The sequence below is a fragment of the Vanessa cardui genome, chromosome 12 (genome assembly GCF_905220365.1).
Source record: "Vanessa cardui chromosome 12, ilVanCard2.1, whole genome shotgun sequence".
Lineage (NCBI taxonomy): Eukaryota > Metazoa > Arthropoda > Insecta > Lepidoptera > Nymphalidae > Vanessa > Vanessa cardui.
In genome coordinates, this window is record NC_061134.1 from 1,206,176 (window position 1) to 1,228,125 (window position 21,950).

Genomic DNA, 21,950 nt, shown 5'->3' on the forward strand with positions numbered 1-21,950 from the left:
GCCACATTGTAAATTAAAACTAAAATAACAGTTTGATAGTATATTATGGTTGGATTTTTTAAACTTGATCACATGTCTGAGCTCAACTTTAAACTATCTTACGTTACGGTACGTTTAAAAAAAATAGAAATTCTAATTTTTTTTGATGTTTTCAATTAATTTGCAATGATAGTGCATTCCTACAAATCGTAAATAATGCAAATGTTAATAATTTGAATGATTTAAAAATACAAATTTTAACTACGGCATATTATAAATATGATCAAATTTATGAAATAAAAAGTTAAAATACATCCATTATTATCTGCGTATAGAAATAAGTGATTAACAGTTTTTAAGTGCGTCAAGTTTTAACTGGTTTTAACTTCGAGGTCGCGATATAAAGTTAGTCGCTTATATTGTAAGGATGTAGGATGTATGGAAAACTACGAATCTTCTTGTTAAAAACATTGATAACTCTCTGTAATGTCCACATTATATATTATAGTTTTATTTTATGATGCAGTTCCCAAGAGCCTTAGGCTTGCGATAAAAGGAAAGTCCTGCTCTAGCCAAAGGTGAAACGAAGTCAAACAATTTTATTATTTAATTGGGATATTTTTTTTCAAATGTTGAAAAACACCAAATACTGAGTCTTGCCGGTCGTTGTTCTACCGAACCGGCTTTAAAACTGTGTTATAAGCCAATTTAACAGAGCTTGTTAAAGCCTTTAAGAATAAAGAATATTTTGTTTTGATTTGTTTTATTTCCGATATATTTCAAGCATATCCGACTACATTAATATTTCGTTAATAACGAATATTATAACAGATTCATCATCACAATTTTTCACTTATTTTAAGTTCATTTTGAAATGTTAGTTTTATTCCAGCCTTCCAACTTATCTTACAGCCTCTTGGAATGGTTTTTCAATTACAATAAAGTGTTATTATATTAAGAAACATTGTATGTTTGCCGGTGACAACACACCTACTACACTCACACAAGCTTTTTTTTCTTACTAACATTATCCCTGTCACAATTCATCATTATAGCAAAAATATATTTGATTTATACCAAACATTTAATCTAAGTTTACAGACTAATCATTTAAATATAACTACTTGAAGAACATGTGTGAAAGTTATGATTTATAAATATGATAAAATATCAAATACAATATTTAAAAGTGTCAACTAAGCTGAAATACATTGCTATCTTTTACTATTGCATTAGGTTAAAATAAGTCCTTTAATCATATCAAATATACCTTAGAGATGGTATACTAGCATTTTCAAAGTCTACAAAGAGATTGACACAAAAACTATTAAGTCAAGTTAGTCAAAATTTCAATATATTCTTCTGACCCATTAGTATATATAATTTTTTTTTTGTTTTTTAAGTAATGAAGAATACAGTAACCTAACAATAACATCTATAAAACACTAGCCTATTTAAGGAACAAAAACTACCAAAAATTAGATTAAAATAGTAACTAGATTAAAATAGTTGCGACTAGGATTGGAACCATCGTCGCTCAGGAGTCGCTTATTAAACTTACTATATTTAAAACTATATATAAATATTATACAATCAGAGCAAGTACTTAGTCATGGGCGTAGCCAGTTTTTATTTCTGAGTGTGGCACAAGGGATTACTGCTTACAGCCTACAACCTACATACATAGATTAAATACTTATAACTTACAATTTGAAAAAATATATATCAATCATTTTAAATCTACTCTTTTGTCTAATCTACAATTTGAGACATTTTAAGGTCTTGACAAATATAGCTAACGACCCAATGTGGTCTTGCTAGGTTCAAGTTAATTCTACTACGATACAAAGTAACATTACTAAGCACGAGAAGTATTTAAGAGCCATAATAGGTTATTATATATATTGTTTATAGCTTTACTCCCACACGACGATCCGGTAGTCAGGCTCGACGCTGTCCACGTAGTATCCGTTCACGAACTGATCCGGAATGACCTCGTTTAGCTGAAATAAATATTTTCGAATGTCTATCTATTGTTTTCAATTTAAAGGCAACCCCTTGACGCATTAAATGAAATTATTAAATTTAAACTATTTAATTGTTTGAAAAATAAAGTCTATTTATCTGTGAAACAGTCAAAATAAAAGTTACAGTTTAAAAAAAAAAGTATGTTATTGATTATTTTGTTACCAGTACCAAACGAACACAGATGTACGAAATGTCTATTAGATGAATTATTGGAAACTCGAAATTATTTAGACCCATACTTTAATAATAGGTTGAGTTAAACGAATGCTTGTAGATAATTAGATACATAAGTAGTAGCCAGCGAGAGAGTGAGAATGAAAGTTTCTATTCAATCTTTAAACATTAATTCTACAGTCTACATCATAACTTGCTAATATTAATAATGACAATTCAAAATATTGGTCCTTGAAAAACTTTTTTTTTAATGTTTGTGATTGTGTAAATTGTTGAACAAGTATTTAAAACCCTAATAGTGGTCTGTTAATACTTTTTCACTCATCTAATAGAAAATGCGCCATAGATATTAAATAAAGTGTTACAACAAATACGTTCTTAACATATTCTTTAAATATACAATTATAGAAACGAAAAATAAAACAAAGCAAATGTATCACAGATGTTTTTTAATATAGGGAATGTTTATTAATTTGACAATTTTGTTGCGATATTTTATATAATTAATTATTTTGTATACCTGCATATATTTAGTATTAAAAAATCACATTTCAGATTTTAAATCCTAACATAAAGCATTGACTAGTTTAGAGATGATAAAAATAAATAAGGCCCCTTAATATGTCAATAGTATTTATATAACTTAAAATACTTTATTAAGTTAAAGATAATTTGATGGTATATGTATATATGTGAATTTTCATACCATCTGTCAAAGTTTCTAGACATTAGTTTAGTATACAAAAGTTACATCAAATGGAGGTTTGATCATATTAATGTTGTGAGAAAAACATGTTATAGAAAAAATCAAGTAAAGCTAATTTATTTTGAACACGCTTAAAAATATAAAAACCCGTTAAGGAAATCATTGATATTGAGTTACCCGAATTGACAATCTACTGTAATGTATGCTATTTATCTTGGTTTTATATTAGAACCGCTTTGCCTGCTTTATCTATGAGCTGCCAAACAGTTATGTAGATTTTTTGGAGCAAGCTAATACAATTATACGTTTGAAGACTTACCTTATGAAAAATTAGCGACCGATGTGTATAACTATTGAGAAAATGTTGAAATGGGTACCGAGTTGAATAACATTGTTTAAATATGTTATATTATGTTTGAGATGTTATCGGATGAGTTCAATTAATTACAACACCAAATTAAGAGTGATAGCCATGAGGTATTGTGACAATATGTTTAAATAAAACTAGTTATAACGGATTTGAATCGCGTATATTAATTATTTATGACATCCCGACGTTTCGAGCACTTTACAGCGTTCGTGGTCACGGGTAGACTGGTATATATAAAAAAAAAATAATAATATACGTGATTCAAATCCGTTATAACTAGTTTTATTTAAATGTGTAGTAATCGCGAAAATTTAAGACAACAATGTTACATGTGATTACGACGTGGATTTAAGTGATCTGGCATTTGAATTACAGTGATCTAAGGAACTTGTACCAGTTTTGTCTTTCGCGCTGCAGCGTGCAAGAGCTGTCGCGTAGATTGTCGTTCAGTTCAAGCAGCTGCTCATCTTTCTCTAAATCGTCTTCAAAGTCATCCTCACCAGATATTTTTAATTTCGACAAAGACCTTTCCGGTGAAATCTGAGGGGAGAATCGGAGGAACTGTGACTCATCCGTTGAGAGAACCTGAACCAACAGAAAGACCAGAAACAGTGACAATGAAGAAATATCTGGTTATGGAAAATCATGAATCTACAGAAAGGCCGACAACGTAACAATGGATGTCATTAACGGAGGTGGTAATGATAGAAAAATTGAGGACATTGGAAAAGAAACACTACGGAAAAATGAAGAATGAGGAATGCTTGGAATGCATAAAAAAATCAAATGAAAACAAATTCCTTTCATTATAATTATTGATGTTTTTCGGACACTCATATTTGGACATACATGGACAAAATTAGCATATAGTATATAGGAGCTATCTTCTAAATGCACAAACGCTATACAACATTGTACCCTTTTTTATACGTAAAGTACAATTATTCCATGTTTGCTGTCATCGTTAGATAAGATAGATCCTTAAATTTAATAATCAGTCATACGCTCAATAAAATATTATAGGAGATACCCAATTATTTTCAAAGTACATCAACAACAAAGGAGGAGGCTAAAATTAGACATTATAACGTAAACAATATACAGAGACTATAATTTCACGACACATCAAAATTATTCTCGTAAGTATATTCACGGAAACAAAATCTTACAGACCTTAACGATACTCCATCGAAGAACAGAAAAAGGAAAAGACAATAACTAATTATGAGGATTACAAAATGAAATCGACCCACTGCCTTGTCTAAAAGACCAATTAATAATTTGATGATCAATTATTCTAGCAATAATTTATGGCTCAAATTCCGTTCTGACAATTGAAAGGCAAGGTATAATGGAATAAAGGAATTCATACAGGTAGGTTCTTGAACTCAGCAAAGATATGGCACATAAGACCTTCATATACAAATGTAGTATTAGCATTTTGTCATCGAAAGAATACATTTTTCTTTTGTCTACAATTTCCAAATAAAACTCAATAAAGGGAAACAGCTTAAAGACAAAATTGATATCCATTTGAATAAGAAGAAGAGATGAACACACACTGAACATAGACATCAACGACGAAAAGGGTAGAGCGATATTATAGGACTAGATATTTAATATCAAGAACGGTTAAACCGATCTTATGATATTCATCATGGCATTCTGTATGTCAACGAAGCTAAAATGTCGCATCGGAACTTTGAAGAGTAAATTTAAAGTTCAAACGAATAGTCAAGGGGAAAAGTCTTGTATTGTAAATATAAATAACAAAGCTATGAGGAAATCATTTGGAATGCGTAAATAATGTCTGTTTTATCTTTATTTATTATTCTATTGAAAGTCAACTTGCATTTTTTTTAATTCGTTATTTAATTTATATTAAAATTAATTTATGTAATTATATTTGTTTTTTAATTACTATATATATCTATGGATATGGCTTTAACTTCGACGATACTAAACTTATAATTTGCCAAAGTTATTAACCCGTAACCTGGTCTCAAATAATTGTGCTGGACAAAATGATAATAAATTTAGAGTAAGCAGTAAATCACCTTTAACTATTCAAGTTTCTATCTTACTACCTTGTCAAAAGACAAACTCACAAATAAGATGACAATATGTGTAGCGTACGCGTTGAAACAAAAAAAAAATTAAAAACAATTCTAAATTCAAATTTCTTTTGACATCTCTTAAGAGTCATTATATTGTTAAGCGCGCTTTGTTGTGTCACTACTGTTACCACGAATATAACAACATAAAAAAATATACTAAAATAATGTCTATACGAGTTAAGTTGATTTTTAGGGTTGCCAGATAAAATATAACAAAATAAACGATATTTTTGTCATTTTACAATGAGATGATGAAATAGTTATTTAAAAATATTTTAATTAAAAAGGTTTTCTTACTTCTTATTTTTAACGACACTCCTAACAGTGTATTTGTTTATTATTCGTTTACTTACCATACTCTTCGTCATTTTTACATCCTCAGTGCCAGCTGATTCGTCCTTTTCACTTTCTTCATCCGATTGTCCTCCTAAAATTGACATAAGTATAAAAATTAGACATTATTTTATTAAGAGCAAAGGAATTTTTATCAATTAAGTTAATAAATTAGTTATAAAAAGACTACATGAAAAATTAAAGATTAATAAGAACTTCAGCTAAAATATTTTAACATGAATGTTTTAATTGATTGCCTTACTTTCTTTCTCTTATCTTTAATTCAAATGTGACAAACACGCACGGTATGCATTTTGATCTACTATAAAAAAGTCAATTAAAAATGTTTAATCTATGTTATCTGTGTGGCAACAAATGTCAATGGGGGGGTCAATGACTTTTTATCATTGTTTGTTGTTTATTCAGTCTGGTAGAATTATTTTTTTCGTCTAAGGAGATTAGGAAGTAACCTATATATTTATCTGCTTCTAAATATAATTGTTAAACAAATCCAAGCGATCGTAAATTTCGAATCTCGACAAACAATAATTAACAATTTGTATTTCTCAACTGGGACGTTTCGTAGGCTTATCTTACGAGATACATCTTAAGGTTAACTTTTTTTTTTATGTTATAGATTGGCGTACGAGCATATGGGCCACCTGATGGAAAGTGGTCAACATCACCCATAGACAATGACGCTGTAAGAAATATTAACCATTCCTTACATCGTCAATGCGCCAGCAACCTTGGGAACTAAGATGTTATGTCCCTTGTGCCTGTAGTTACACTGGCTCACTCACCCTTCAAACCGGAACACAACAATACTGTGTACTGTTGTTTGGCGGTAGAATAACTGATGAGTGGGTACCTACCCAGACGGGCTTGCACAAAGCCCTACCACCAAGTAAAACTATAAATTTTCCATAAATTTCATATAAAATTATTAACATTTATTAACATTTCACTAGGTGGTAGGGCTTTGTGCGAGCCCGTCTGGGTAGGTACCACCCACTCATCAGTTATTCTACCGCCAAATAACAGTAGTCAGTATTGTTGTGTTCCGGTTTGAAGGGTGAGTGAGCCAGTGTAACTACAGGCACAAGGGACATAACATCTTAGTTCCCAAGGTTAGTGGCGCAGTGACGATGTAAGGAATAGTTAATATTTCTCACAGCGTCATTGCCTATGGGTGATGGTGACCACTTACCATCAGGTGGCCCATATGCTCCTCCGCCAACCTATACCATAAAAAAAAAACATTATAATACACCTATCAATCGAGGGGAACTCACCTTCTGAGGGCAGCGTGAGCCAGAACTGCGAGCGGTAGGTGTACCAGAGGCCGGGCGGCAGGCGGCGGCGGGCGGCGGCCGGCGGCAGCGCGGCGGCCAGCGCCCGCGCGGCGTCCACCAGCAGCGACGCGCGCCACGACGCCGCGTAGATCAGCCGCATGGACGACTGCGCCGCCGTCGAGCACACCATCGGGTACAGCGCCTGGTGCCGCCGCAGGTTGTAGAACGATATGCCTGCAACGCCGCCCGCGTTAAAATCAAAATCAAAATATACTTTATTCAAGAGGGCTTTTTGAAGCACTTTTGAATCGTCATATAATAATAATAATAATGATAAATATGAGACTACATCACATACATTACTCTGATCCCAATGTAAGTAGCTGAAGCACTTGTGTTATGGAAATCAGAAGTAACGACAATACCACAAACACCCAGACCCAAGACAACATAGAAAACTAATGGTAATCTACATCGACTCGGCCGGGAATCGAACCCGGGACCTCAGAGTGGCGTACCCATGAAAACCGGTGTACACACCACTCGACCACGGAGGTCGTCAAACAATTAAAAAATATAACAATTAAGTGAAGCTACCACCGGTTCGGAAAGTAGATTCTACCGAGAAGAACCGGCAAGAAACTCAGTAGTTACTCTTTTTCAACATTAAAAAAAAAGTACAGTCATGTTAGTTACTACAATTATTTAAATTAATATATCCTGCCTGGAAGTCAACAGGTATTAATAAGGTTAGACACCCCCGCACTGATAGCGCGACTCAATCCAAAGATTACGTAGCTCACATGAAAGAAAAGGCTCAAATCCGGGCCAAAAACCTTTTTTTTGTTCGTACTGTGACTTAGTCTGCAACAACAGCCTGTAAATTCCCACTGCTGGGCTAAAGACCTCCTCTCCCTTTGAGGAGAAGGTTTGGAACATATTCCACCACGCTGTTCTAATGCGGGTTGGTGGAATACACATGTGGCAGAATTTCTATGAAATTTGTCACATGCAAGTTTCCTCACGATGTTTTCCTTCACCGCTGAGCACGAGATGAATTATAAAGACAAATTAAGCACATAAATCAGCGGTGCTTGTCTGGGTTTGAACTCGCAATCATCGGTTAAGATGCACGCGTTCTAACCACTGAGCCATCTCGACTCATGGATGAGCATATATTTAATTTTATTTGATTGACTTTTTAATTTCTAGCTTTTGAATTAAAATATAGAAATTACTAGAGAAATTTTCTCCAGATGAGGTCTCCTTAAAATGAGACCTCATTTCCATCAATATCACTCCAACGTTTCAAAGAACAGAAGATAGGTGTAATGTATGTCTAATAGGTATCGATATAGCTCATAGTTGTTGTTCCCTAAGCAATTAGTGGTGATTTTACTTTTATCTATACTATATAGCTTAACCTATGAACCAGTCGTGGTCGTAAATATAATAATCTTACATTATATAATAAACAGTAAACGGCGGTAAGTTTGTGCATCTGATATTCATTTACATTTATCATAAATATATTACTTATTATTTTATATACTATGACGTATATATACTGTTTTTTTTGTGCGTCAATCACGTGAGGAATATTAAATGTATCGTTTGGAGACTATGAAAAATCGATACAAAATCGTTCAAATTTGATTACAGATTATAACACTATTGAAATAATGTTGACCTTGCTTTTTTTTTACCCAGTGACAGATGACAGACCCTAAACATACAGCCCAATATTATGTCCTCTAGTTAAAGGCCATAGTTTGGTCCGGGTTTATTATAAGGTACCATTTCTGTGCCCTTGACAACATCTTAACATTTATAACATAAAGTTAAGATATCGATGTGAGAAATAGCGTCTCGCGAAGATAATATCGAACACAATTAAAATTAATCTGCACTATTTATTACAATAGTTGATAAACCGTAATAACAATGTCTGAGGCTAAGGATCAGGCTAATTTATATTACAACTTGTTTAAACAGTGCGATAAAAGTATCGAAAGTAATTTGTTGCTTCGCTAAACTAGTATATTATGTGTGATCACGCCAAAGGTGTTGCACTATACGAGTGTAATTGGAAAGCTATGGATATGTAACTATAACATCCTCGAAAAAATACATTTAAGTATTTAAATCCACTTAATTTTTTCCTCCAAAGTTTATTTAGACAAGTAAATTCATTGATTTTAAAATATTTTTATATTTAACAATTAAATAATGAGTAAAGCTAAACTAATTTAGATATTATATTCCATACTAGCTGTCGCCTACGGCTTCGTTCACGTTTTACAGGTTGGTTGTCACGCGTCAGACAAAAAAGAAGCCTATGTCCTTTACTGGAGTACTAGTTTGCTGCATACCGAATTTTATCAAATTAAGTTGATTGGTTTGGTAATGAAAGACCGACAAACAGACAGAGATAGTATACTAATATTAATATTTCATGTGATTTATAATTCACAAAGAAAAACATTTTTCACACATCCAATGAGGAACAAAGATTAAGTAAAACCAATGCCAAAGTTGTTTATATATCTATCCTGCTCCTGCTCAAGAACTGAGATGGCCCAGTGGTTAGAACGCGTGCATCTTAAAAGATGATTTCGGGTTCAAACCCAGGCAAGCACCACTATATATATTTGCTTAATTTGTGTTATAATTCATCTCGAGCTCGGCAGTGAAGGAAAACATCGTGAGGAAACCTGCATGTGTCTAATTTCATCGAAATTCTGAAATTCTGATACATGTGCATTCCACCAACCCGCATTGGAATAACGTGGTAGAATATGTTCCAAACCCTCTCCTTAATGGAAGAAGAGGCCTCATCCCAGCAGTGGCAAATTTACAGGCTGTTACTTTACTTTACTATCCTGGTCTTGTGCTTGGAAATGTTGGAATAGGCTATACGTTTATCGATGCGGACATACCTAGTGGCTTCCTGTTGAGGTAGAACTCGAGCGTGCCCCGCCACAGGTCGACGCGCACGCCCACGATGCTCCCGCGGCAGAAGCCGGCCGAGTCCCGCGCGACCATCGCGTTGTGCCGCACCGCCCCCGTGTACGACAGCCCGTACGATTCCTCGTCTTGACCGAGGAGAGACGTAAACTTGAACTGAGATTCCGCCGTGTCCACTTTATTCGTGCCAAGTCCTACCATCTGGGAAATATGTATATTCTTATAAAAAGAATTATGTATTTTTTTTATGGTTTGCGGACGAGCATATAGGCCACCTGATGGTAAGTGGTCACTATCACCTATAGACAATGACGCTATTAGAAATATTAACTATTCTCGTCAATGTGCCACCAACCTTGGGAACTAAGATGTTATGTCCCTTGTGCCTGTAGTTACACTGGCTCACTCACTCTTCAAACCGGAACACAACAATACTGAGTACTGTTATTTGGCGGAAGAATAACTGATGAGTGGGTGGTACCTACCCAGACGGGCTAGCACAAAGCCCTACCAAGTATTCTGGTTTGAAGCCTAATTGAGCCAGTGGAACTACAGACACAAAGAACATCACGCACATCTTGGTGCCAAACTTGGCGCATTCGCGATACAAGGGATGATGGATGTTTCAGACTGACTTCACTTCCATCAACATGGAAGGGGGAGACATTTGGCAGTTTGACAAGCAATAAAAAAAATTTGACATAAAAATCAGTACACAGTATTTATTATTGTTTTTTATGTAATCATGTTGTATACGACGGCGGTCGTTGCGAATCTCACAATATTATTTTGAGTTTATTTTAATTAGTAAAAAAATGGTTGTTTCTTGAAAGTGCTGCTCAATAAAATCTACATTAAACCAAAAATAATGTAACATTTAATTTAAACTTGTTTTATGATTGTTAAATTAATGAACAAATGTTCTTGGAGAAAAAAATGCACATAGGAAACTCGGCATGTAAGATTTGAAAAAAGAAATATGATTGTTTATATGCGATACAATGAAAAATTTAAAAATAATAAAAGTAATCAGCTATTCAAAGTTGTCATCCCTTAGAGTTTATATTTAGTATATAAATGTAGTTAATTATTAAACATATATATTATTGAATGGAAAATACCATATGATTAAAGTAGAAGTGTCATAGTTCAATGGTTAACAGTTTCCTAGTTATGTTAAACAGGCAGGTCGACTTACTCAATCAATAAAATGTACTGTATCCATGTAGGCTTTTACAAGCACATTTTATTCGGTATTTTAAAAACTACACTAAGTAAAGTTAGCATTGGTTCGAATTTTAGGTACTACAGAGAAGAACCAGCAAAAAACTCAGTAATAACTCCTTTACAACATTTCAAGCACAAAATTATGTCAGTTAAATACAATTACAAATAATAATATAATTTATCCTGCCTGGAAGTCAATAAGTATTAGCGTAATGCATTTTTATTAATATAAAAAATAATATTTATTACAAATGATTTAAATAGTAAATAAGTACATATTATTCATATAAAATGGCACAGGTGTAAATTTCATGTTATCATTTACAATATGGGAAGATAATTAGTACTGTTTACTAAGATTTGAATAATACAGCTTAGCCAAACTGGTTAAACAAAAAAGAGCAATGTCAGCAGGCCGTCTGAAGCGTCTTATCAGTAATCATTTAATTAATAGGAGTATTGTCCTATGATAATGAGACAATGTGAAAGTATAAAGACAAGACATTAGATAAAAGATTTGGATAAAGTTGTCATTGAACTTATTTTAATATAAATATTGTTATCTGTATTTTAAACAAGCGTTCATTTTTCTAATTATTTGATACTTAATTCTAGTAATTCAATTGCTACTCTATTCATTTATTAAATTCCTACCGTTAGCTTATGTTAGTGTATAAGGAAGTAAGTGTTAGGTACCATTCTAGGTCCTTTTTAGAAACCTATTAGACTTGAAAGTTTAACAAACAAATAAACTTTTTCGTTAAATATTACTTAGAAGTTTAGCTTTAGTTTAGAAACTCGTAAGTTATTTTGTTTTCAAATTTTAATTTATGCCATTATTTAAATTATTACGTTTTTTTAAATTGATATACATATAGAATTACTTAAAAAGACTAAACAAGTCTTTGTATAATATACTTTTTACTAAATAAATATATTCTGTATATTTTCATGGCACATGTGTATAAATAATTTGTACATAATATACAAATGTCTTTAACATATTGAATTTTATTTTTTTTTCAGTCTTATTAAACTATGCATAATTATGATTTAAACAGGTTTATACTGTTTCAGTTGTAAGACCCAAACTTAAAATAATGTCTCGGAAAATATAACTAAACAAAAACAGCATCAAAAAAGTTAAGTTTTTGGTTGCTATGCAACCATGCCTACATTGATAAAATGCATAAATTAATGATTATTTTGTAAACACTTCTTTGTTTTAAAAAGTTCTGATATAAACTATAATTCTATTTTATAACCAATATTATAATGAAAAGAAATAGACAGAACTTTTCCATGAAATAAAAATATTGCATTACAGGAATATCAACAATCCTTATCTTGTACATCTAAATATAAAAATCACTAATTGACTTTACATTGAGTTCTACACCGAACCTTTTTTGAATAAGGAATATTTTGATTGATTTGATATAGTAGAAAATGTAAAATAAATTAATACTCACAATATCTGTGCCATATGTGTCCGTAAGTATTTTCACCTCCCAGTAGTAGTGGTAGTTGTGAAGTAATGGTGTATCCCCTTTGGCAGCTGCCGTGCCCGAACTGTAGAAAGGGTGGAAGGTGACTTGCTTTCTGTCTTCGCTAATTACTACCCAACTGGAGCTACTGTCTGGTGTCGACCATCGCCATTCACTCACTAAGAAATGTGAAGAAAATATTATTATTATAAAGTTGAGTTTCTAGATCTATGACAAATCTATGAAATTATATGTATATTGTTTATATTTAATAACTCCAATTCAAGCACGAAAAACACTCACCGTCGTTGTCTTCACCGCAACTGCAGGCTCTTAACTGCTTCCAAAGAACGGGTGTTTTTTTGTTCCAGCATTTGCAGTAGGGCTTTGCCCTTCTTTCGTTAGCCCTAGACCGCGAGTTGGCCGGCGCGATCAACATTGTGACCGCGTAAACAATAAACTATAATATTAAAATCATAAACTTTTCCCACAACACTTCCAGAGAAAATGAATTTTGCAGTTTAAATAAATGTAACGCACTACGGTTTTCCCGTAATAAAACCCACAGCAACATGAATATATCTGATGTAGACTTTGCCAGTCACCACGGAGAACTCTTTAAAAATTTATTGCCCGGGAGGTCGAATAAAATATTGTAACAGTAGTTTCAACTTTCAATATTTTCATATACAACCAACAACAAAGAACTACGAATGGCAATTGGCAGTTGCAGTGATATTTATATGACCTTAGCTTACGTTCATAAATATTACCCAACTTTTTGTGACATCTTATCAAAATAAATGTGAATTAAGAAAAATTAAACGAAATGCTTTGAAATTATTTTGTATATAACTAGTATATACTAAAATAAATTTATTTTTTAATGTAGTATTCAAATATCGATATTTTTGTAAACAAAGAAATAACTTGTATATATTAGTCAATTTCTAAACGTTTTAAGTATCGAGAAAATTCCGGAAATGTCTATGCCCTCTTTATTCATTGTTTTAGAGTTGCCAGCTGAAAAGGTCATTCTTTAGTTTAAAGATGAGGTGCCTCAAAATGTTTGGTGGAATTTTTTAATGTTTAAAATACGATATTTTTTATTTTACAAACTCCTAAATCATTTTCATTTCTTTTTCGAACCTTTAGAAAACATATATTTATTTTACTAGCAAATTTAAGTTAAATAAATTTTAAAATTATACATGAGTATTGATTTGGTATCAGGGTATAATATTTATAGAGCTGGCAAAACTGAACGGCGCAAAATTCAAACTCTTTAGTTGAAATACTTTGCGGCTTCATTAATGTTAAGTATTAATTACACTTAACAAATTTATTTAAAATAAATGTTATTGATAAAAGACTTCTATTATAATTTAGGTTAGTTCTGTTTAAATATTAATATTGTGGTTATGTGATGCAAGTAATAACAGGATCAAATTTGCTCTCTACTGTCCAAAATTAAACGTACAAATATACCAGTTTCATCAAAATGTTACATATAATAAGAATATGGTACATTAAGTTATTTCATATCTGTGAAGACTTCCATATGATTTCGAAATATTGATTTTCCAAGCATCAGTTTCCAGGTACAAAGTTGGTAGTGCTGTTTGTTTTGCTTCACGAATTCGCGCGCACCCCGCCCAGAAATGGCTGTCAAGTGGCTCTCCGCTCTATTGATGAAATGAAGATTCTCTTAATATTTTAGTGACATTTCTATATTGCAATAAAATGAATCTGTAATGATTATTAAATATTGTATATTAATAGTGTTTAAATGTATATTAAATAAGTAAAAAGTTACTAGAATGTGGTATAATTTATAGAAAATAATGAACAAAGAGTAATGGGCGAGCAGCAGCTTACCATCCCTAATTTAATGGTTTAGATCAATTTAAATGTGTATTTACAGTGGTGTAGATATATTTTCAATCTAGTCAAGTATTAAAAGATGTAGAAATGATTTAATAAATTAAGAATATTATATTTTTACGCAAAAGAGGAGTTCATTTGCGAGTTGATATTTTCCTAAGTTCCGATGCATTTCTGGATCGACAAACGCAGCCAGTGCGCTTATAGCGGCCGCCACCGCGTACCGTCCTCATTATCAGCTGGTAAGATAAACATTAGTGTACTCTATGCCAAATAAGATTTTTCATGATTTATATTTTGACATAAATCCAATGAAATATTATGTAGAAAAACTAATTTATTCAATAGTACTAAATGATTTTTTTTATCATTGTTTGCTTTTGAAGTTGAGATAGGTCCAAGTACGTAGACTAAAATTTTCCAAAAATAATACCTACCTACCGTTTATAATATTTCTATGTATACTATATACAAATTATTAAGTTATTATTCTATATAATAAAATACTCTTTAACTGTTATTTTTATTTAAATCGTTCATAGTACCTATAGTAGTTTCATTTTGAAAATAAATGTAGATAATTTATAATTCATAGACAATATGTTCCGAAAAAATTTTTTTTTTTTTTATTAAAACTGTTTCTTTATGTATAAGTAATTTAGTAGTAAACAAGGTGATATATTGGCTTAGAAACAGAAAATGATGTAATGTATGTACATAGGCGTGGGGAGGTCGCGCGGGCGCGTGTGCGCGGCGGCGGGCCGCAAGGGCATGGCAGCGCCCGTGCACCGCTTCGCTCCCGTCGACTGCGCGCCGCGCCGCCCCAGACCTCTACGACACTATGGGTTCTATTATTATTCAACCACTCATTCAACTTTAAACAGGAATAAAGTGCCTGTCTGACAACAATAGAATTTGTCATTAGCAATTCGAAAAGGTCCATTCATCAGATACAACAATACCTTGTCGCTGCTATTAAAATCTCAACGTATTATAGAACTATCTTATCATAATTATTTTCATAGCGCTCATATTCATGTTTTCGTTTTAAATTATATTTTAATAGTCACTCATTTTGGATTTACAAATTACAACCTTCAGATGGAATACCAAACTTAATTTAAAAAAAAAAACCGGTTGAGATGGTTTAATTTTTTTGTTCGTTGCTTAGTTTGCAAGATTTTAGTATAATACTATTTAGAGATTTAAATTATAAACCAAAAATTTCGGTTGCAAGGCCTCCACCGATGCCAGCTGTACACTCTAGCAGGCGTCAAAATGAAGAGTCAAGTCTGTATGTGGAAATACCACCGGAACCGCCCCAGCCCACCATCGCGAGCCTCGCAGCCGCCCGCAGCGTGACGCCGGACACGTTGCTGCGGACCGCAGCGCTGGGGCTCCACCACTCGCCTATGATGGCTCCTCACTTAAAGTTCGGCATGCTGGTTTCTTTTGCCTTGGCGACTGTGTTTCTCGCCGGAGCCAAATATTACTTCGATCGGCAGGTAATATCATAGGGGAGACATCTTATTTGTAAAATAATATTTGGAAATGGGATAACTTCATTCCTCATCGCGTTTTCAACTATCAAGACATGATGGACTCGTATTTTACCCTTTGTTCTGCTATATGTAACTATACTAGTTAAAACAATTAAAACAAACCAATTTTTCCGTACGTGACTTTTTATACGGGTTTCTATAATATTGTTTAAATTTAGTCCTCGTTAATGCAGGGCCGGATTTAGGGGAGGGCAACCGGGGCAACTGCCCTGGGGCCTCCACATGAGAGGGGGCCTCCACATGAGAGGGGGCCACAGTTTTCAGCAAGTTAACAAATACTGAGATATAGTCAAATTATAAAAATGTTACTATTTAATATTTTAAAAGTTACTGATACGAATACGAAACAATTCATAGCTTACTGATTGAAATAAAAAAAAAACTAATTAATTCATAATAATATAATTATTAGGGTGTTCACGCTTCTGTTTGTCTAGGGCCCTCACTGCTTAGTGGCCCCGGGGTCTCCACACCTTTAAATCCGACTCTGCGTTAATGTCAAATATAGGGAAAGAAATTTCGTACCAACCGGATATCCCACGACACCCCGTTTTATTTAACAATATTATTGATATGATAACATAATCTATGTTACTTTTTCATTGGCAAATTATGAAACGATAGAGTATCGAATATTGGCTGTGTTTGGTCCGCAGCTGATGCGCGGCAACGGCAGCAGCGCGGAGAGCAGCGGCGAGGCGGGCGTGGTGTGCGCGGCCGTGGCGTGCGTGTGCGGCGTGGGCTGCGCGCTGTCGCTGTGCCGCGCGCGCAGCCCGCCGCCGCCGCCGCCGCCCGAGCGCGTGTCGTCCACGGCGCGCCGCCACCCGCGCACGCCCACGCGCACGCCCGCGCCGCGAGAGGTGCGCCTGCTTAGATACTTTCGCTCTTTTGTATTAGCATAGATATTAGTAACGTTTGAAAAAACGTAATCATATTTTTTATAAACAAAGAAACAAGTATAGGTTAGTTACCTAATTAAGACAGAGATATTTTGTGACTTTTCTAAGACCTTTGATTGTGTGCAACATGACGGATCGGGAAGAAGCTACATCACGAGATTTGAGGAACCGCTTTAATTTTTATTTTAACTAATCCATTAAATTCAGGTGGTTGGTGTAAGTGAGCAATCGTTCGGAGTGCCAGTAATTGATGGAGTCCCAAAGGGAGCAACTTTTGGACCATTTATTAAAATATCTTTCCTTGTATCTTTTTTTGATATACTCGTATGAAAGTAGGGATATTGCAAAAATGGATTGGTGCATATGACACTACACATATATATGCAATATGGGTGTTTCGTAGTAAAACAAAATAAATGTATACTCGTATTTATGTCACTTTAACTTGTCCCATGATATTCTAGTCGGATTGAAAGAACCGGATTACTGAGTACCTACACGAAAATTAAATATTTATTTAGGAAATAAAAACAACAAATTGAGAACTTCCAGCATTCTCTAAATCGGTCGCACATGCTCGCGCAGGCGGCGCCGCCGGAGCCCGAGGACATCTCTCTGTCGGTGCTGCCGCGCGGCGAGCGCGAGGCGGGCGAGGCGCGCGCGGAGGCCCCGCCGCCCTACCACATCGCCGTGCTGCTGCCCGCGCGCGCGCCCTCGCCGCCGCCGCCGGCCTACTCGGCGCTCAGCTAGCCCGCGCCGCGCCCCGCGCCCGAGCTCATCATATAGTGGCCGGCGGGGCGGGACCGACCTCCATCCGAGTGTGTTCGCTGCTCGTTGACTGATTGAAATGTAATGAAGCGTGTTGAAAATGAAGACAAACTGTTCTAGATGTTGTCGTCCGATCGTTTTAGTTCGCATCTCATACGTTCCAGTGGAATGTAAATAATTTTCATTCGGTGCATTGTGTTAGCGTATTCGTTTTCGATCTCAAACATTCCACTTTATTCGGCTTGGACTAATTAAGACTAAACTTAAGTAACTGTTAGAGGATCGACCTAGACTATTGTATATTTGTGTGTCGTGTACGGACCAACATAATAACGTTTAATTGGTGTGCCATATTTATCTCTTAGATTAATAGTTAGATGAAATAAAAAAATGTCGGCCTAATTTTAAATATTTTAATACTCTATGCGATACACCCAATTTAAAAATTACACTAAAAGCATTCATTTTATTCTATACGCACAATTAAATAAATAAAATTAATTATATAATAAATACACAATTATTTAAACGATCTCAGTACTAGTAAGTTCATTAAAAATATTTTACAACAGAAAAGGGCCAAAGTTCTATCAAAAACGATTTAACCAATTTGTTTTTATTTATGTTATTTAGTAATATTGTTATATAAAGTGAACTGATATGGAATTACGAATTTTAATACGAATGTCATTACAAATAGTCCATTTCATTGGTAGTTTTGCGAGAAGCTGATCGATGTAAAACTGAGTTAATAAAAATGATTATTTTATACGCCATTTTTTCGCGAATTCATAGTGAATATCATAGATTAATCAAGCTCTCGACCAATGACGTCGCGTCAATTTGCTGTCAAATGTTTATTTGGATACTTATTTATTTGTGAGTCCCCAACAAAGGATACACACTAATTACACATTCAAAATAAAACGGTATAAAGGTTACACAAGTTATGTGCTCCTTCAATTATAGGAGACCACAGCATGCACAGGAAAAAAATATTTTAAACATAAAGAAAATAAAAGTGAAAAAGTAATAAATGGAAGTAAAAGATATTATATATCTTGATATATCTTGTTATGGTTGGATGGGTGGAATGGAGTATACCCATCTCGGGCCTCGCGGGTAAAACAAGGGTCTTCATAAAACGTTTAGGTCATAATACGCGTAACTGACACTTGTCAAGATAATTCCTGACATCTGCAAGTTAGTTTGTCTTAAGACAGACAGACACAGAGTAGAAATGCAGTATATTTGGTGCTTGTACTTTTGAAATGGACTACATTCGTTTGTAAATTATTATTTTTAAATGTCATAGTGATTTGTCTATTGTATAAAAATATATTAGAAAGGCAAACAACGAAGGCAAAAATGCAAAATCACGTGGTAACTCCAGTTTTGTAATGATTAATAATTATTAATAATGGGAGTGACATCGCTTCTCATCACGGGATGTTTGTATTCGCTTCTGTTGCTCTGCTATAAAGTTTCGCGCGCTCTATCTGCTTTTTATGTTATAATCTGTGCATATTTAAACACCATTTGAATACTATTCATAGAAAATGTAAACAATAGTTAGAACAATGAATAAATCATTAGAAAATATTGTTTTGTCATGTTATGGGAGAGATATAAAATACTGTTTAAATAAATTTTAGAATAACTAGTTTTTAATATATTTATACAGAAATTATTATGTAGGAAAAATTACATTTAAATTCAAGTTTCAAACTTCATTGTTTACATTTTGTACGAATCAAATTACAAAAAAAATAACAACACATTGGGCTCACAAATCATTTATTAAGTATAAATGCAACCAACCAACTTAAGGTTATTATTTATAACATATTTCGTCATAGAAAAAAATAAAACCCAGTAAATCTTAACTTGCTATTAAAAAAAAAGCCCAAATCAATCAATTCATGAGTTATAAACACAATAATAAAATAAAAAAATTGAGTTGTTCTGTATTAAAAAAAAAAACAACTTGTATTTTTTTTTAAATTCACTTTTTTTATCTTTTGTCCAATGCGTACTAATCAATAAGAAACTCATTAGAAAATGCTCTTAATATTATACATATTTTAAAATATTTCAAATCAAATAAAATAACATTCTTTTTGACAAGAAAAAATTCACTTAAATTACAAGGAATTAGTAAATTTTACAATGGACTTATATTTTGTTAAATAAATTAATGTAGCATTATTTTGTAGTCTTAAATAAAGACATGAAAATCAATGGAATTAATATATCGTCCAGTGTTTAGTGTAGTAAAGTATTTTTTATACTTAAATTTAAATTTAATTTTAAATAAATCTAAGGCCAAAAATCTTAATATTGCTTCCCTTGATTATTTAAAAATGTATAACAATTGGTGACATTCCATCGTTTTAAAAGCCTTAGACTTAAGTTATTATTCTTATTAGTATAAATATTGCTTTATTGCGCAAACTTAGTAAAATTAAACAATGCACACTGAGGTTATTTTTATCATAATGTTTCCCGCTAAAAATGTTTCATGAAAAAAAAAAAAACTTAGTGGAGTCTGTGTTATAGATAATTGTAAACTAGACTAGTCATGTTAGTTAATATTTAATGTGATGTATTTATTTCGCGTTCGTTGTTGATGAACAATGTTATTTTTGTATGTACCTTTATAGAAGGGACTGCGTTCGTCTTTGTAACTGACGCTTCGAATAAAACATTGTAACTGTCTCTATCTTTTATTTATTTTGTTAGTTGAATTATTTAATAAACATCCGATTTCAAATGTTTCAATGTTTTTATTTCTATTTAAAACATAGAGAAACTAACAAAAGTACAGTCAGAGTAAGAAAAACTTCGTCAGTTTTTAAATTCCTTTCTTTATCAAGTCGTATACTCTTAGTACCTTTTGAAACAAAACACTAAGCAGACAAATGCATATAAAATTAAACTTACATACTCTTTGCTATATGTGACTTATAATGACACTGCGACGCAATATGTCATTCACACACGCACGAGCACACGAAAATAGATCTTAAGGTGACGAACCTTTTCTTATCCTGACTACATATACTAATACATTTTTATAAGCCGATCGATGGCTGTGTTCTATTATTAATCGTATCACAGTGTTATGACGCAGACAAATGAGTTATTTGCTGCAACATAAACAGCGAATTAACCATTCAATAAACAACCTGGCTATTTCACTATACAGCACCATTTAGCCAGACTCATGATGCATTCTTTCGAGGAAATAGGTTCTTCTCTTTCTTTTTTTTTTAATTTAACACTTAACGTAGGAAAGATAAGTTCAGCTGCGAGTTTTGTAAGAAATGCGGGCAGAACTTACACCCGCATGAATACGGTCTGGCTTAACAGCTGTATGTCTGTGCAGCACGTCTTAGGAATTAAAAAAAATTAGTTTTTTTTTTAAACTTAGGTTTTTTTTTCTGGAATTTAATTTTATAATCTAAATATATTATGTTTAGCAAGAAAACGGGATGGGGATAAATGAAGGAAGGACAGAAAAACAAAAATTAAGCTCACGTTTCCATGTATTTCAATCAAAAACATTAAGTACATTAGTGATATTATAAAATAAATATATTTAATCTAACTAAACAATGCTAGTTATAATTATAAATAATAGCTACGCAGTGCATTCATTGAAAATTTAAATTAGGAAACATATTGAATTCAAATCGAATATTATGTTTAAAAAAAAACAAACCACAGAGTATAAAATGGAATGTGAATACCAATAGCAAACGTACCGAGAAAAAGAAATGCAATCCTGATATTACAATCTAAATTAAATAGAATAGAATAAAAATGTGACTAGCAGTCAAGTTCAATATTAGGAAGCCTTAAAAACGGTTTATACATTGAAATGCCTGTCATTTAATATTAATATTAAAAAATATATATGCGCATTATCACAATAACATTGGTTAAAAAGTGAATAATATTAAACTAACCATTTAAATTGGAAAATCAAATAATTGTCATATGGCATAAGTAATGAATCTGTATAATGCATTACTTTTGCCTTATGCCTTGTTGTAACAAGTGTTACTCGAAAAATAAAGTGACGTAGGTTTTTCCTTTTGATCACTGGCTGGATGAACATTTCGTAGAACAGAAAGTTTTCTGTTTCATTT

At 33.0% G+C, this 21,950-nt stretch overlaps 2 protein-coding genes across 5 annotated transcripts; one reads left to right on the forward strand and one right to left on the reverse strand.

Annotated features, from left to right (window-relative positions):
* Positions 1-725: 725 nt before the first annotated feature.
* On the reverse strand, positions 726-13,392 carry LOC124534253 (SPRY domain-containing SOCS box protein 3-like). 4 transcript variants are annotated; one of them, XM_047109999.1, is made up of 7 exons: positions 12,987-13,392; positions 12,669-12,862; positions 9,942-10,188; positions 7,003-7,236; positions 5,728-5,801; positions 3,652-3,842; positions 726-1,982 (listed from the first exon to the last, which is right to left on the reverse strand). In XM_047109999.1, the coding sequence occupies exons 1-7, from the start codon at positions 13,120-13,122 to the stop codon at positions 1,979-1,981; spliced, it is 1,080 nt and encodes a 359-aa protein (XP_046965955.1). In that variant the 5' UTR covers positions 13,123-13,392; the 3' UTR covers positions 726-1,978. The 4 variants fall into 4 exon arrangements, with proteins under 4 accessions (XP_046965955.1, XP_046965956.1, XP_046965952.1 ...); XM_047110000.1 differs by lacking the exon at positions 3,652-3,842; XM_047109996.1 differs by lacking the exon at positions 726-1,982 and having other exon boundaries at positions 3,513-3,842.
* Positions 13,393-14,306: 914 nt separating this feature from the next.
* On the forward strand, positions 14,307-17,873 carry LOC124534139. The gene is made up of 5 exons (XM_047109834.1): positions 14,307-14,809; positions 15,289-15,412; positions 15,805-16,072; positions 16,786-16,989; positions 17,614-17,873. Exons 1-5 carry the CDS (start codon positions 14,734-14,736, stop codon positions 17,776-17,778), a joined length of 837 nt encoding a protein of 278 aa, XP_046965790.1. The 5' UTR covers positions 14,307-14,733; the 3' UTR covers positions 17,779-17,873.
* The last annotated feature ends 4,077 nt before the right edge of the window (positions 17,874-21,950 follow it).

Coding starts and splice junctions, on each gene's coding strand:
- LOC124534253 (XM_047109996.1), bottom strand. CDS start 13,122: ATGTTGATCGCGCCGGCCAACTCGCGGTCTAGGGCTAACGAAAGAAGG. Junction 10,189..12,668: donor ACACATATGGCACAGATATT/GTGAGTATTAAT, acceptor TCTTTTTATAAG/AATATACATATTTCCCAGAT. Junction 5,802..7,002: donor GCTCACGCTGCCCTCAGAAG/GTGAGTTCCCCT, acceptor TGTCAATTTTAG/GAGGACAATCGGATGAAGAA.
- LOC124534139 (XM_047109834.1), top strand. CDS start 14,734: ATGCATTTCTGGATCGACAAACGCAGCCAGTGCGCTTATAGCGGCCGC. Junction 15,413..15,804: donor AGACCTCTACGACACTATGG/GTTCTATTATTA, acceptor TTCGGTTGCAAG/GCCTCCACCGATGCCAGCTG. Junction 16,073..16,785: donor AATATTACTTCGATCGGCAG/GTAATATCATAG, acceptor TTTGGTCCGCAG/CTGATGCGCGGCAACGGCAG.